The 18,622-nt window shown below is 37.5% G+C and overlaps 1 protein-coding gene across 1 annotated transcript; it reads left to right on the forward strand.

Moving 5' to 3' along the window:
- The first annotated feature begins 13,952 nt into the window (after positions 1-13,952).
- LOC104238796 (transcription factor ILR3-like) lies at positions 13,953-17,793 on the forward strand. The gene is made up of 5 exons (XM_009793273.2): positions 13,953-14,351; positions 16,488-16,550; positions 16,873-16,950; positions 17,027-17,189; positions 17,346-17,793. The coding sequence occupies exons 1-5, from the start codon at positions 14,215-14,217 to the stop codon at positions 17,604-17,606; spliced, it is 702 nt and encodes a 233-aa protein (XP_009791575.1). The 5' UTR covers positions 13,953-14,214; the 3' UTR covers positions 17,607-17,793.
- The last annotated feature ends 829 nt before the right edge of the window (positions 17,794-18,622 follow it).

Consider the following 18,622-nt stretch of genomic DNA (forward strand, 5'->3'; position numbering starts at 1 on the left):
TCCCGTCATATTCGAACAATTTGAACACATCTCGCAATCAAATCATACTCACCCCTAGTCATCCAGTTACAAATCCCACCAGTAAGGACACAAATGGACATATATGTCCCAAATGCATGTGCTCACACAATTGAAATCTCAGTACTCAAGTCATAGACAAAACCTGGCCTCAAGTCCTCCAGACTGGCCCAACATCACACACAGAAATCACATCTCGCACCTCATCCAGGGAATCACAAGCTGTCGATGCACAATAGATATCGGGCGCTCATGTGCACACACGAATGCGTGGAAGGAATTCAAGGAATTACGCTTCAAGTTTAATCAATGTTGCACGATAAGAATTTAAGAATGTGGAATTTTCTTAAGGGTTCTGCAGCCTCTTGAAGATAAGTACAGACGTCTCCGTACCGATCCGCAAGACTCTACTAAACCTGCTCATGACTCATGAGACCTATGTAACCTAGTGCTCTGATACCAACTTATCACGACCCAAAATCTCACCTGTCGTGATGCCGCCTATCATGGAACTAGGCAAGCCTCAACTCGACATCTCAACACAGTAGAACTTTTAAATAAAGGCAGAAGCAGTTAATATTAAAGAAATCCTTTTTAAAAAAAATAGAATATAACTCCAAAATTACTATACAATCCATCCTCAAAACCCGGTGTCACTGAGTGCATGAGCATCTAAATGAAAACAACATCTCACTGATAAAATATTGTCTGAAAATATAGAACAGTAGAATATGAAAGGAAAGGAGAGTCAAGGTTAGCGAACGCCATGCAGCTACCTCAATAGTTTCCGGAGTCTGACTCCTCAATCAGCAACCACCGTGACCAGAAATGTCTAGATCTGTACACGAGGTACATGGGGTAACGTAAGTACACCAACTCAGTAAGTAACAGAAATAAATAAGGAACTGAGAAGTAGTAACGAGCTATGCAAATACAGTTATCTCAATAACTTTCAATAAGAATAGCCATACTTTCAATTTAACAGTTTAAGTCTCATCAGTGCGTACTCAAATAATCCAAATATCAAATATTCCATAAATATGTACTACAAGGATAAATAGCAACTATGTGCAGCAATTAACTGAAAACAAATATTGCCTCTCAAGGCAACAGTTACTCAGCTCATCTCATAACTTAAAAATCTCAGTGGAAATAACAAAACCAAACCAGTAATTTAATTCCAAACATCTCGTAAAAAAACTCCAGTTTCAATGAAAGTTGTTCAAAATATTTATTTAACATTTTTAATAGAGGCTCAGTATAAAGATGAGTGAAGACAGAAATTTCACAAAACAAGCCCCTCGGGTAAAACATCACTCGTATGTATGTATATATATCCCCTCGGGCAAGCCTCTCAGTCCCTCATGATTCAACTCTTATCAATCAGCACTCACACTCAACAGGTACCTCATAATAACCGTTGCTGCGTGCAGCCCAATCCGTATATATATAGTTGACTGCGCTCACTGGAGGTGTGCAGACTCCGGAGGGGCTCTTTCAGCCCAAGCGCTATAAACTGCACGGACAACTCTCATGTTGCACGGACAACTCACGTGCTATAATAATATCTAGATCTGCACGGACAACTCATGTGCTATAATATAATATCTGGATCCACACGGATAACTCATGTGCTAAAATAATATCTAGATCCGCAAGGACAACTCACGTGCTATAATATAATATCTGGATCTGCACTGACAACTCACGTGCTATAGTATCAATAACCTCACACTTAAGTCCTCGGCCTCACTCAGTCATCAATCTCTCCAGTCTCTTGGGCTCTCAGAAATCATTTAAACGGGCCAAACATAAGTAATATCATATATCAACAATGAACAGTAACAGATGGAGGCATAATAAGCAAGAAAAGTTATGACTGAGTATAAAACAACAATTAACAACTAATTCAGCAAGTACACGACCTCGCAGGTCTCAACAGTGATCACATAAGGCCTAAACATGATTTCTAACATGACGTACAATTAATTTCTATGAAAACAGAGGGAACATGTATAAAACAGTAGGCCAATTAATTCCACAGTCTCGCGGGACGGACCAAGTCACAATCCCTACGGTGCACGCCCACACGCCCATCACCTAGCATGTGCATCACCTCCAAAATCGTCATCCGACATAATGTCCGAGGTTTCATACCCTCAGGACCAGATTTATAACCGTTACTTACCACAATTCGAGCAAAACCCTACTCCGCAATGCCTTTTCCTCTCAGATCGACCTCCGAATGCCTCGAATCTAGCCACAATAATTCGATTCAATCAATAAAAATTATAGGAATTAATTCCATATGAAATTCTACATTTTTCACTAAAAATCCGAAATTGCACTAAAAATTCGCTCGTAGGGCCACGCCTCGGAACCCGGCAAAAATTACGGAATATGAACCCCCATCCAACCACGAGTTTAACCATACCAAAATTACTAAATTTCGATAATATTTCGGCCCTCAAATCTATCTGAGAGGGTTTTCAAACTCTTCCAACTAAATTCACAGATTTTATGTCATAACTAGTAATAGATTCGGGTAATTTAACCAAAATTAAGTTAAGAACACTTACCCCGTTGTTTTCTCCGAAAATCTCCCGAAAATCACCTCTCCCCGAGCTCCAATTCGGTAAAAATGGAAAATGGGACGAAGTCCCATTTTCAGAACTTAACATTCTGTCCAGATTTTCTGTGGTTACTGTTCACGCGTTTACTGTTCATGGGGACTATTCACGGATACTGTACACACTACTGTTCACAGCTACTATTCACAAATACTGTACATGGTACTGTTCATGGATACTGTAAACGCTACTGTACACGGCTACTGTCCACACAGGTGCAGTCACTGTTCACACGTGCGAAAAATGCAGAAATTGCCCAGAAAATTTCAACAGCCTTTTTATATCCGTTAACCTTCCGAAATCCATCAGAGGCCCTCGGAACCTCGACAAAATGCATCACCCAGTCCTAAAACATCATATGAATTTAGTCGAAACCTCAAATCACATGAAATAACGCTAAAACCGCAAATCACACCCCAATTCAAGCCTAATGAAACTAGGAACGTCCAACTTCTATATTCGATGAAAAAACCTATCAAATCAAATCCGATTGACTTCAAATTTTGCACACAAGTCATAAATGACATAACGAAGCTATGAAAAATTTTAAAACTGGATTTCAACTCCGATATCAAAAAGTCAAATCTCCGGTCAAACTTAAGAAATCTTTAGCCTTAGATTTCTAGATTCCGTTAAATGGCGATAATTTGACCTAGGGACCTCCAAATTCGATTTCGGGCATATGACCAAGTCCCAAATCACGATACAGAACTACCGGAATGGTCAAAACTTTTATCCGGGTTCGTTTGCTCAAAATATTGACCAAAGTCAACTCAGTTGAGTTTTAAAGCTCTAGTTCACAATTTATTCCATTTTTCATATAAAAACCTTCCGAAAAATTGTACGGACTACGCACGCAAGTCGAGAAATTAATAGCCCTTTTCATGGTCTTAAAACACCGAGATGATTATTTAATTTAAAGATGACGTTTTGGGTCATCACATTATCTATGCCTGCAAGCATGAATGCAACATCCCCGACAAAAGAACATCAGTACGAATAATGTACCGAGTGTGTAAGGATATATAAATAAGTATATAAAAGACATGGAAGAAATATAGGGTAAATGACTCAACCTGTAAGTCTGGATAACTCTATAATTCATGAAATAATTATAGTGTCATGCATATGCGCATGAATGTCATGTCGTACATAGGTACATGTTTCATAACATCATCAGGCTTCTGAGGGTGTCCCATAATATGATCTCTGCCACTGTGGGCAAAATCATCAACGTATACCAGCTGATCAGGTGGTGGTGCATATATAATGCCATAACATTTCCCATATCCCATATATATGTACATATATATATATATATACGCGTATATAACGCCATCTGGGTCATGGGTAAATGCACATGTATAAATAAATGCAATGCATAATGAAGTAAGCCAATATGATCTCTTGAAATGTCATGAGACTCATGAATAGATAATATGCTAGTAGGACATATGGGGGATCAATAACATAGGCAACCTTAGTACTTCTAAGAATAGAATTATTTATGAAACTTACGTGTTTGCTCATTTTGTTGTATCATGTGGATCATGCCAAAAAGAAAGAAGAGATAGCCTTAGCATACCTGGTCTTATCTCAGTTGCTCAAGAGCTCAACTTGTTCAATATTGATGATGTCCATCTCATTGAAGAAGTATTAGGCATGTGCCTAATAAGAGTTTTCTTTGGTTTGGTAGCCAACCTTGTTGACTTGGTTTGGTTGGTAGCCAACCTTGTTGAATTAGTTTGGTTTGGTAGCCAACTTTGTTGAATTGTGAAAAGTGTGTGTAAATTGTCAAATATTGTAGGCTTTAGAGGGTGAAGCTTTGGCTATAAAAGGAGAGCTTCAACTCTCATTTCTTCACACCAACAAAGAGAGAAAGAAAGAGTGAGGTTTCACAGACAAGGTATAAGAAAATAGTCTGTGAGGAAAATAGAGAGTGAGCGATATTGTAGTGAGGTGAGAATATCAAAAGAGGGTTATTTCTTTTGAGTGTTGTAGTGGTCTTTGGAGTATTTACCTCCGACCTACAAAGTGTAAAATTCCTTACTATAGTGATATCAGTTGCTCCTCTCGGGGTCGTGGTTTTTTCCCTTATTCAGAAGGGTTTTCCACGTAAAAATTTTGGTGTCATTGTTACTCTTTTATTCTTGTTAATTACCGTATCTCGGTGCTACATTATTATTCCGCTTTATTACCGTGAATATTATTTTGGTAAGGGGTTTATTCCCAACAACTGGTATCAGAGCACAGGTTCTGCTCGTTCACTGAAATACTATTCACTGTCGGTAGTACTATACTTGGTGAAAAATAAAAATGTCCGGAGTAAAGTACGAGGTAGCAAAATTCAACGGAGATAACGGTTTCTCAACATGGCAAAGAAGGATGAGAGATCTGCTCATCCAACAAGGATTACACAAGGTTCTAGATGTTGATTCCAAAAAGCCTGATACCATGAAAGCTGAGGATTGGGCTGACTTGGATGAAAGAGCTGCTAGTGCAATTAGGTTGCACTTATCAGATGATGTGGTAAATAACATCATTGATGAAGACACTGCACGAGGAATTTGGACAAGGTTGGAAAGCCTATACATGTCCAAAACGCTGACAAATAAATTGTACCTGAAGAAGCAGTTATACGCCCTACACATGAGTGAAGGTACGAATTTTTTGTCACATTTAAATGTGTTTAACGGACTAATCACACAGCTTGCCAACCTCGGAGTGAAAATCGAGGAAGAAGATAAAGCCATCTTGCTATTGAACTCGTTGCCATCTTCGTACGATAATTTGGCAACAACCATCCTGCATGGTAAGACTACTATTGAGTTGAAAGATGTCACATCGGCTCTTCTACTCAATGAGAAGATGAGAAAGAAGCCTGAAAATCAAGGACAGGCTCTCATCACAGAAGGTAGAGGCAGGAGTTATCAAAGGAGTTCGAACAACTATGGTAGATCCGGAGCTCGTGGGAAGTCAAAGAACCGATCCAAATCAAGAGTCAGAAATTGCTACAACTGTAATCAACCAGGTCACTTCAAAAGAGATTGCCCAAATCCAAGGAAGGGCAAAGGTGAAACCAGTGGCCAGAAGAATGACGACAACACAGCCGCCATGGTGCAAAATAATGATAATGTTGTCCTCTTTATAAATGAGGAAGAGGAATGCATGCACCTGTCAGGTTCAGAGTCGGAATGGGTGGTTGACACAGCGGCATCTCACCATGCCACACCGGTAAGAGATCTTTTTTGCAGATATGTAGCAGGTGATTTCGGCACAGTGAAAATGGGTAACACAAGTTACTCAAAGATTGCGGGGATTGGTGACATTTGTATCAAGACAAATGTCGGATGCACATTGGTTCTAAAGGATGTGCGGCATGTACCTGATTTACGGATGAACTTGATCTCGGGAATTGCTTTAGACCGAGATGGATACGAGAGCTATTTTGCAAATCAAAAGTGGAGACTCACTAAGGGATCATTGGTGATTGCAAAGGGAGTTGCTCGTGGCACGTTGTACAGGACAAATGCAGAAATATGCCAAGGTGAATTGAACGCGGCACAAGATGAGATTTCTGTAGATTTGTGGCACAAAAGAATGGGTCATATGAGCGAGAAGGGATTGCAGATTCTTGCCAAGAAATCACTCATTTCTTATGCCAAAGGTACAACGGTAAAACCTTGTGACTACTGTTTATTTGGTAAGCAGCATAGAGTCTCATTTCAGACATCGTCTGAAAGAAAATTGAATATACTTGATTTAGTATATTCTGATGTTTGCGGCCCAATGGAAATTGAATCAATGGGCGGTAACAAATATTTTGTTACTTTTATTGATGATGCTTCACGAAAATTATGGGTTTATATTTTGAAAACCAAAGATCAGGTGTTTCAAGTTTTCCAGAAGTTTCATGCTCTAGTAGAAAGGGAGACGGGTCGAAAGCTAAAGCGTCTCCGAAGTGACAATGGAGGTGAGTACACTTCAAGGGAATTTGAAGAGTATTGTTCAAGTCATGGGATCAGACATGAAAAGACAGTTCCTGGAACCCCACAGCACAATGGCGTAGCCGAGAGGATGAACCGCACCATTGTGGAGAAGGTGAGAAGCATGCTCAGAATGGCTAAACTGCCTAAGTCATTCTGGGGTGAAGCAGTTCAGACAGCCTGTTACCTGATCAATAGGAGTCCATCAGTTCCGTTGGCGTTTGAAATCCCAGAGAGAGTCTGGACCAACAAGGAGGTGTCCTACTCGCATCTGAAGGTGTTCGGTTGCAGAGCTTTTGCACATGTACCAAAAGAGCAGAGAACAAAGCTGGATGATAAATCTGTTCCCTGCATATTTATCGGATATGGAGATGAAGAGTTCGGGTACAGACTGTGGGATCCTGTAAAGAAGAAGGTCATCAGAAGCAGAGATGTAGTCTTCCGAGAAAGTGAAGTTGGAACTGCTGCTGATATGTCAGAAAAGGCGAAGAATGGTATAATTCCTAACTTTGTTACTATTCCTTCTACTTCTAACAATCCCACAAGTGCAGAAAGTACGACCGACGAGGTTGCCGAGCAGGGGGAGCAACCTGGTGAGGTTATTGAGCAGGGGGAGCAACTTGATGAAGGTGTCGAGGAAGTGGAGCACCCCACTCAGGGAGAAGAACAACCTCAACCTCTGAGGAGATCAGAGAGGCCAAGGGTAGAGTCACGCAGGTACCCTTCCACAGAGTATGTCCTCATCAGTGATGAGGGGGAGCCAGAAAGTCTTAAGGAGGTGTTGTCCCATCCAGAAAAGAACCAGTGGATGAAAGCTATGCAAGAAGAGATGGAATCTCTACAGAAAAATGGCACATACAAGCTGGTTGAACTTCCAAAGGGTAAAAGACCACTCAAATGCAAATGGGTCTTTAAACTCAAGAAAGATGGAAATGGCAAGCTGGTCAGATACAAAGCTCGATTGGTGGTTAAAGGCTTCGAACAGAAGAAAGGTATTGATTTTGACGAAATTTTCTCCCCCGTTGTTAAAATGACTTCTATTCGAACAATTTTGAGCTTAGCAGCTAGCCTAGATCTTGAAGTGGAGCAGTTGGATGTGAAAACTGCATTTCTTCATGGAGATTTGGAAGAGGAGATTTATATGGAGCAACCAGAAGGATTTGAAGTAGCTGGAAAGAAACACATGGTGTGCAAATTGAATAAGAGTCTTTATGGATTGAAGCAGGCACCAAGGCAGTGGTACATGAAGTTTGATTCATTCATGAAAAGTCAAACATACCTAAAGACCTATTCTGATCCATGTGTATACTTCAAAAGATTTTCTGAGAATAACTTTATTATATTGTTGTTGTATGTGGATGACATGTTAATTGTAGGAAAAGACAAGGGGTTGATAGCAAAGTTGAAAGGAGATCTGTCCAAGTCATTTGATATGAAGGACTTGGGCCCAGCACAACAAATTCTAGGGATGAAGATAGTTCGAGAGAGAACAAGTAGAAAGTTGTGGCTATCTCAGGAGAAGTACATTGAACGTGTACTAGAACGCTTCAACATGAAGAATGCTAAGCCAGTCAGCACACCTCTTGCTGGTCATCTAAAGTTGAGTAAGAAGATGTGTCCTACAACAGTGGAGGAGAAAGGGAACATGGCTAAAGTTCCTTATTCTTCAGCAGTCGGAAGCTTGATGTATGCAATGGTATGTACTAGACCTGATATTGCTCACGCAGTTGGTGTTGTCAGCAGGTTTCTTGAAAATCCTGGAAAGGAACATTGGGAAGCAGTCAAGTGGATACTCAGGTACCTGAGAGGTACCACGGGAGATTGTTTGTGCTTTGGAGGATCTGATCCAATCTTGAAGGGCTATACAGATGCTGATATGGCAGGTGACATTGACAACAGAAAATCTACTACTGGATATTTATTTACATTTTCAGGGGGAGCTATATCATGGCAGTCTAAGTTGCAGAAGTGCGTTGCACTTTCAACAACTGAAGCAGAGTACATTGCCGCTACAGAAACTGGCAAGGAGATGATATGGCTCAAGCGATTCCTTCAAGAGCTTGGATTGCATCAGAAGGAGTATGTCGTCTATTGTGACAGTCAAAGTGCAATAGACCTTAGCAAGAACTCTATGTACCATGCAAGGACCAAACACATTGATGTGAGATATCATTGGATTCGAGAAATGGTAGATGATGAATCTCTAAAAGTCTTGAAGATTTCTACAAGTGAGAATCCCGCAGATATGCTGACCAAGGTGGTACCAAGGAACAAGTTCGAGCTATGCAAAGAACTTGTCGGCATGCACTCAAACTAGAAGACAGTGCTACCTCCTCTAGATGAATGAGACTGGAGGGGGAGATTGATGATGTCCATCTCATTGAAGAAGTATTAGGCATGTGCCTAATAAGAGTTTTCTTTGGTTTGGTAGCCAACCTTGTTGACTTGGTTTGGTTGGTAGCCAACCTTGTTGAATTAGTTTGGTTTGGTAGCCAACTTTGTTGAATTGTGAAAAGTGTGTGTAAATTGTCAAATATTGTAGGCTTTAGAGGGTGAAGCTTTGGCTATAAAAGGAGAGCTTCAACTCTCATTTCTTCACACCAACAAAGAGAGAAAGAAAGAGTGAGGTTTCACAGACAAGGTATAAGAAAATAGTCTGTGAAGAAAATAGAGAGTGAGCGATATTGTAGTGAGGTGGGAATATCAAAAGAGGGTTATTTCTTTTGAGTGTTGTAGTGGTCTTTGGAGTATTTACCTCCGACCTACAAAGTGTAAAATTCCTTACTATAGTGATATCAGTTGCTCCTCTCGGGGTCGTGGTTTTTTCCCTTATTCAGAAGGGTTTTCCACGTAAAAATTTTGGTGTCATTGTTACTCTTTTATTCTTGTTAATTACTGTATCTCGGTGCTACATTATTATTCCGCTTTATTACCGTGAATATTATTTTGGTAAGGGGTTTATTCCCAACAAATATACCTCCACACAAAAGTCTTTTCAACTTAATCTTACATTCTCCCTCGATATACAACAATGTATCTACGTTTGTATCGTATTATTAGATGCCAAATGGAGGACCTAGGAAGGATCATTCAAGATACTACATAATGAACTAGTTTAATCCAATACAAATATTCTTCCATGACCTAAAGTAGGAAAGCTTATTGAATGTTAAGTGCACCACTCCATACTGCAGCTCCAGTAAGTCTCATTATCTAGAGCCAAATAGGTCTTTCTATTTTCGGTTCTTCAGCAGAAAAGGATTAAGTAGGTCCATGCCTTAGATGAAATTTTTAGTCTTTGAAAACATGTACCCATATCACTTTCCTTTGATGATAAGTTGACAAATGATGAGGTATTAAACATGATCAAATGTTTTTCTTACACACGTCAAATCATATGGGATTGGTTATGGTAATTAGGACCTTTTCAGTCTTATGTATGCCTCATATTTTCTTACTGATCACTTCTCTAATACTCATCCTTGTCCAATCTTTTTGAAATACAATATTTCAGTTGCTAACATTTATTTTTTTGAGAATAGTAACATGTTCAGTGGCTAACATTTATGATGTTATCAAGATCCTAACTTAGCAAAATAAGGCATCATCTTAACTTGGCAACTAATGTTAACTAAGTAGAGAAGGTTTATATAGAATCCAAGCGCCGCCCCTCCTATTATTTGTTATCGGTTTCTCCAACTTCCACCTAGCTTCCAAGACTTAGCTTAGTCATTATTAAATCCTTGCTTGCTGTCACGTTTTAGGCTTGTTAAGCCTTATCCCAACATTTTAGTTAATTACCCACTAATTCTTAATTAACTAGTTAATCTCCCACTAATCAACAATTAATCAATTGCCCGCATAATTAAGAATTATCTCGAATTACTTAAAATACTATTTATTTTTAACACACTTTATATAACTTACTATCATGGTTATGTGGTACTATATAAAATAAATATACATACACTATTATTTAAAACATCCATGTAAAAATACATATATTTTCTCAACTTCTAATTTTTCTAATCTCATATAAAGAGTACAATTTTCGTAAGCTTAATTCTTAAAATGATAAAAAGATAACCCTCTTTTCTGGTGAGAAAATAATTTATATATTTTTTTCCTAATTTTACTATCTTCAGACGGTTCAGAACAAACACATCGTCCATTTCAACATATGTCGAGAAAGTCAACAATGTGAAATTCCTAATATGCAGTCATTATTTGAAAAGAGTTATTATAAGTTAAAAGAAATTAGAAAGATGTTAAACTAGTTGAGAGGTATCACTCTCAACTTGGATGTTCCTAGATTTATGAAACACCATTTTCTGGTGATACATAAAAAGCAAAATGAACTAAAACATGGAATCATTTCATGGCTATGTATCCAAAACGTATCCAATATAAGAACATCACCATTTTTATTAATTTAGAGTGTATTTGAAGAATCTGGGGAAAAAATCTTACACTTTTTCATATTTGTCTAATATAAATATAAGAAAGGCAAATGAAAGAACCATATAATATAGCAAGTGGATATAATTTTTATAATATCTATTTTTATAAACTTTCTTATGTTATGTGTATAATTTACCATATCCAAAAGTAGTAATAATGGTAACTATTCAAAATTAAACTTATAAAACTTTTACTAAAATACTTTACTTAAAGAAAATACCACACTAACATAATATCTAACGATATTAAGGTTGTAAACACACAGGGTCTCCTAATAATAATGTCTTAAACCCTCTATAACCCCCTAATAGACATAATCCCTTCGAACTCATATAGATTACTACGACTCATCCTAATAATAAAATACGAGATTTAACTGTATCCGTTGTGGACAAGATGGGGGAAGCGAGGTTGAGATAGTTCGAGTATGTGAAGAAGAGATGTATGGAGCCCCAGTGAGTAGGTGTGAGAGATTGACGATGGTAGGTCTGAGGAAGGTAGAGGTAGGATGAAGAAGAATTGGGAAGAAGTGATTAGGCAGGACATGGCGCATCTTCAGCTTACCGTGTACATGACCCTTGATAGGCAGGTGTGGAGGGCGAGTATTAGGATGAAAGACTAATAAGCAGTTGCACATCTTCCACTTTCTTCCAGTAGTAGTAGCGTATTCTAGTATTCCCATATTTTTAAAATTCCACTACTGCCTGATGTTGCATGTGTTTTGATTGTTCTACTTCCTTGTTGTTCTTACTCTTTCCTAAATTTTATACTACTATATTTCTTTTTTATACTGTCGTGATTTGCATGCTTGCTTCGAGCTGAGGGTCCACCAGAAATAGTATCACCATAAGATATGGATAAAGCTATGTATACACTATCCTACTCTTATGTCTACTTACGAAATTACAATGGCTTTGTTGTTGTATATTTATATTTAACACACACATGGGCAAAATGTGAGCAAAAGTCAATTAATGAAGTAAAAGAAAAATTGATGGAACAGAGAATGGATGAGCACTTCGGGTTTTATATTTGAAGGGGTCCAACATCCAAATGGATCGTAACTAACCAATCATAAGATTGTGACATTCTTAAAGAGGAATAATATGACATCAGCATACCAAAACTAACCAAATATAGTAGAAAAATATCTCAATTATTCTTGTTTAGTGGCTAATCGCAATTTGTGCGACTGCAATTTGTTCGTGTTTATATGTAATAAATAATTATGCTCCACTTAATCCTAACCAGTGAAGTTCGGTATTTCTGCATTCTCAATGTCATTCACCAGTCCTACCTAAAACAAGCTTTTCGACAATAGTTACCTAAATTCTTCGGATATACTACTTTTCTTGTCAATTAAGTTTTATGGTTTTCCTTTAAAAATATATATTTTATGTAGTATTACCGCAGTCTTAAATTAATTATGTTACTTCAACTGTTCTACGGTATTTTGCCACCTCTTTTAACCATATATAATTAATATTTAAACTTTGCAAGAGTTGATTTTATTTACATTTTTTTCAATCTGATGTGATTGAAATATATTAAGAACTATAGCTTTTATGTTAATAATAATAATTGTGCTCAAACTAAAGGAAATGAATTTTATGTAAAATTTCTAAAATTATGTAGCTTGCTGTGGTCTACATTATCTTCAGAATTTTGTATTGTTTTGGATAGTGGTACTACCATAGGGCATTTAGGCCACTTATCTTCAATCCTTATACATTACTATTAGCCAATCACAGGCTTACAACTCGGCATAGTTTCTATCTTCATTATTTTATGCAACCTATACTTTACTTCTTGATGTTATTATACTTGTAATTATAAAGGTTTTCTTTTCTAACATACAAATTTGTTGACTCATAAAAATTAATATGAACTGCTCTTTTATGTCATTAAGATTATATTAGATTTTAAGATTGCAGGTCTCCTCAATAAAACAAAAGCTAAGTTACTAAACTAGTACAGCATATCGACAAAGACTTCCTCACATCATATAATAGATATTCTAAAAATGATTTTATCTACTACACAGTTGTTGTAATTTGTATTTGTACTGCCTTCATAGGAAAAAAAAAACAAAGGAAAGAAATATTATTAAATTAAGGAACAAAAGCAGTCTTCTTACAACAGTTGCAGACACATTCATTGTATCGAATTATTATATAAGTAGTACTAAATTTGTACACATAACCACAAAGGAACAGTAACTATAACATAATATGCCAACTTAAATTCTGAAATCTGTCTAAATCTGCCTAAATTGGTGTACTTTATACCGTGTAATGTAAGTTTTTATTAGAAAAAAAAATTCTAGGAAAACCCTTAGTCGTTATCCTTAGGATGCGCACTGGATAACCTGCTCACACCCATTAGAGAGAATTTTAAAAATAGTCAGATTTATAAGTAGTTATTCAAAAATAGCCACAGTCAAATGTAATTAAAATTTAGCCACTTTTCATGTAAAGATAAATCTGAACGAAAATACTGTTCAAAATCCGGGGAAAAATACTTTAGTATAATATACTGCAATTTCAGTATATTATACTGGAACTTTCCGCGTGTTGGAGTTCCAGCATAATATGCTGGAAGTTCATACACAGGTGCACCGATCTCCAGTATATTATGCTGGAACATTCCGTGTTGCAGCAAAATAATGACTATTTTACAATGACATTACAAATGCTGATTACTTTTGAATATTCAGTCCGAAAACTGGCTAGCCCGTATTATTTTTACCGGCCGCTACCGTGTAATGTAAGTTGTTAACCCGTCATTATCAAATTTTCGTCAGGATAATGACACTCCGAGAATCCGGTGATGAAGCCCAAGCCCAATCATTTCATCTGATCAACGGCACGTCCAAGTCGTGGAAGCCCAGTTGATAACGCGTTGTCACTACAACATAAAAATATTTAAAAAAGATAAGAAAAAACACGCAATACCATTATGCAGAAATAAAAAATTCCTGAATTTTCCCCAATCGTCAAATTCCCAATTCCTTTTCCATCCAAATAGCAATTAAACACCTTCGAGTGTAAATTCCTCTCCAAAATTTTCCTCCCGCCGGGAGCATTTCTTTCCCTCTTTTTTTCGGCAACTGATCGGAGATGGTTTCACCGGAGAATACCAACTGGCTTTATGATTATGGGTTCGAAGAGAGTGCTGTCCCTGATTCGAATTTCTCAGCTACGGCATCTGGGTTTAATTGGCCCATGCAAAACTTGAATGGTTCAAGAAATGTTAGGTATTTTATTTTCTCAAATTTTGCCTTTTTTTTTTTATGTGACTCAGTAAAGTTAGGATCTTTTAGCTGATTGATGAATCTTTATATTTTCCATGATTTAGAAAATTTTGGGTCATGATAACCCGTTTGACTGCAACTGTGCTTGTGCTCTATGTGCCATAAAGTTTAAACATTTAGGGACTTTTACGCTGCACATTAGGAATTTCTAATCTTAGGTTTTAGTTTTTCAGCTGTCTTTTCTGGTTTTAGTTTTGGGCCCAAACATAGTCTAACTTGCATGATGGATATTTTGAACATTTCACATTTGTATACCTCTTTGCTTTATCTTATTGTGATTTGATGGCACAGTGTTTCTTTTAGTGTTCTTCAGGTCTAAAGTTAGGATTATGAAAGCAATTCATTTTTGTCATTTTCCGGATGAAAAGTTAGTAAAATTTTGGAAGTAATGGAATTCCACTATCTTATCTACAGGTGGTTAGTAGAAAATACATATGTCTAGTGAAAAATAATTCTTTACATAGAATTATATGTATCTTTTGGAAAAGAATTTGGAGGCCGACCTAGATTCAACTATAGAATTAAGATAGGAATGCTGAAAGTGTCCAGTTACCTGAAGTTTCCTCTTTGTCCGAGTTGAGAAGGTAGAAACTTAATGGTTTTCAGCGCAAGCTACTATAAGGTTCCTAACGTCCAGCCCTTAGTGGAGTAGCAGGTTGAATATATAATACTACTGTCGAAAACTGAAATATATGACTTGTCTTCCCTCGTGTGTTACCTACTTTCCGTCAGAATCCTGCATTTCGCTTACTGAAGTGATGACATCATCAGAATCTGGTAGTAGTGGCAGTGATTGGATAAGAAACAATGCAGAAGGAGGATGTACTGATGATGGAGGATAGGGAAGTACTTTTAGCACAGAGCATCCGATGTGCAGAAAGAGGTGAGCAGATATTACTGTAGACATTACGACAAGGTTTGATGGGAATAGGCGAAAATATTCATAAACATCGTTAAAGGGAAGTAGAAAATAGGAAACACTTAAACTAGGAGGATGCTATTTCTTTGGTGAGAACCTTGATGGCAGTAGATTGAGGAAAAAATATTAGTACCACTTAACTCATTGAGAACGAAAGGCGGGAATTCTAAGAGACAATGCAGAGTAGAAAGAGGAACAGATATGGAGAGGAAAATCAGAGGAAAGAAGTGTTGGGATATTTAAAGATAGACTAACAAAATGAAGAATATAGAAGGAAGCTAAATAGAGAGGAGAAGGAATAGAAGACAACTAGTACTACTACAAGAACCAACACGACAACTAAGCCTCAATCCGACACTAGTTGGGCCAGCTATGAATCCTCTGTATTGATTCCACTCTGTTTTGACCATTTTATTACAGTATTGATAATATGTCTTCAAAGATAATTTTGCACCTCACACTTGTCCCTGCACTTTATTGGAAACAGTCTCTCTACCCCTCTGGGTATGGGTAAGGTGTAAGGTCTAAGGTCTGCGTACACACTACTCTTCCCATACCCCTCATGTGAGATTATATTGGGTGGTTGTTGTTGTACACTTATCCCTACACTTACTTTTAAAATGACATAAGTTTCGAAACACAGCGAAGAAGCTCCTGGTAAATGTTGGACCTAATGTAATCTAAAGAAGCTCCTGGAAAACGTTGGACCTAATGTAAGCATACCAACACGAGTAAGCCTTAATCTCAACTAGTTAGTATCGCCTGTATTGATCTTTTGCTTCTACTACTAGAACCGTAAATTAAGCACGAAATGGAATAATGTTCTTTAATATTGGCTAAAATTGAGCCATGCTGGGGAGGGGGATTCAATGTTTCTAGTACCCAATTGAATGACTAAAATTTGCTTGATTGTCAGCTAGATGTGTTCACTGCACGTGATTTAAAATTTCTGAATTTATGTAGCTATTGCTGTATGAAAAATTTCAATAGATCAGCAGGGAGTTGCATCATGAAATATTTTGTGCTTTCTAGTTCAAGTTTGTGCATTCTGCTAGGTTTCTATTGACATAATTTTTAGTCTTTCATGTGCCTGATTCTTCTGTTTATTGTTTTAGTTTTGACCTCTGTTTTCCTTTTTCTTTTTTTGTGCTTGTTTCTAGTGCTGAAGTTGATGGATCCATTGGTGAATCAGACTACCCAAAGGAAAATGGTTCTAAGAAACGGTAAGAGCTTTCACCTTTTCTGGACATTTTTGTGGTAATCTCGGTAATTGTTGTTGAATAAGGATGTGATGCTGCACTCAATCATTGGGTGTAGTTTAATTTGAGTTGCTGCTGTTTTCAACTATTGTTAATTAAATCAGTGAGGTGACACGTTCCTCCCTCTCTCTTTTTTAAGTTTTGAGATTTCTTTACCTTTTTTTATTTCTGTGATTCATCATTCTAAAAACATCTGTTGCTTCTGCTTTCAATTTGGTGAGGTGTAAGTCTGAAATCCTTTCGACCTATTTATGTGTTCTCTCACAATTTTAGGTAATTGTTACAGGGCTAGAGTTGAATCATGTGCTCCAACAAGTTCCAAAGCTTGCAGAGAGAAACAGCGGAGAGATAGGCTAAATGACAAGTGATGTCACAACCCATTATATAAGAACTTTTCTCTTTATTTCATGATGAATTGCTAAAACTGACCTAATTATCAGGTTCACGGAATTGGGTGCACTCCTTGAGCCTGGCAGGCCCCCCAAAACGGACAAATCTGCTATTCTGGTGGATGCTGTTCGCATGGTGACCCAGTTACGTGGTGAAGCTCAAAAGCTGAAAGACTCAAATTTGAATCTACAAGAAAAGATAAAGGAGTTAAAGGCTAGTATTACTTCCCTCGCAATGCAATCCTTGATAGAAACTTTTTTTTTTCTTGCATCTGTCATTCTACTTGGTTTTGTAGTGGTGACAGTTAAAAGCTAGAACATCACTTCACTATTCTGCTCCTGAACTTCAAGCATGTGTTAACTTGTGTAGGCCGAGAAAAATGAGCTTCGAGATGAGAAGCAAAAGCTTAAGGCTGAAAAGGAGAAGCTAGAGCAACAACTAAAGACTACGAATGCGCAACCTGGTTTCTTGCCTCCTGCCATACCTGCTGCTTTTGCCCCTCATGGTCAAGTTCCAGGAAGCAAGCTGGTGCCGATCATGAGTTACCCTGGTGTTGCAATGTGGCAATTCATGCCTCCTGCTGCTGTTGATACATCACAGGACCACGTGCTCCGCCCTCCAGTTGCTTAACCAGTGACAGCTAAAGCCTACAATGGTTGACTTTACTCTCCAGTTAAATTATTCGTCTAGTCAATGGCCTCCGGTTGTATTAGTTTTTCCTCAAGTTCACTTACTGTGGATGATCTTTTGTGACCTTTGAACTTATAATGGATTAATGTTGGCTTTATGTGTAAAATCTAATAAACTTAACCAGGAACTGACCAGGTCCAATTTTACTCTGTTAGATTATCTGTCCTGTCCTCCTTTGCCTGTGGCTGGGAGGGTAGTTATTAATCTCTGTGCTGAAATTGATGATAAAGTTGCTGTTTCAGTTTGCACTGTTTTTCCGGTAAAGTTAAATGAAATATATATGAGCATATTTTACCAATCCACCAACAACAATATGCTCAGTGATTTCCCACAAGTGTGGTTGGGGAGGGTGTGTGCACGGAGATCTTACCCCTACCCTAGGAGGGCAGAAAGGATGTCTCCATTAGACCCTCGGCTAAAGAAAACAATATATTCAACCAATCCGATAAAAATAAATTGAATTATCTTTCCTGCTAGTAATATTGTAGACTGCCTGTCAGCTAGCTTAATGTTCTTTGGCTGCTCTGGACTTTTCAACAAAAATGTACTAGCTCGAAGCTTGAAAGTGAATTTGCGTCCCAAATTTTGATTTAAACTCCCTGCATTTCCAAAATGAATATTCTTCTCTCTTTTACTGACTTTTCTGAAGAATGCTGGCCTAAAATTGTATTCCTATACAGATAACGTTTCCCGACAGTATAAAATCAATATTAAACAGCACTACCTCAAGTAAAACTTAGTTCCTATGCATCGATCAGAATTCATATTACCGTAGATTTGACATATTTTTATATGTAAAAATAGCTTATAATACACACAAGCGCGCACATACACAAGCACGAGATTGTAGAATATGACACATCAAACTACTTTACCATTATAAGTTTTCACTATCAATAATTGGGTCAATGTAATCGTTAATCTTGATTTAATTTCAAATTATTTTTGCATTTTTA

The sequence above is a fragment of the Nicotiana sylvestris genome, chromosome 7 (assembly GCF_000393655.2).
Source record: "Nicotiana sylvestris chromosome 7, ASM39365v2, whole genome shotgun sequence".
NCBI classification, from domain to species: Eukaryota; Viridiplantae; Streptophyta; class Magnoliopsida; order Solanales; family Solanaceae; genus Nicotiana; species Nicotiana sylvestris.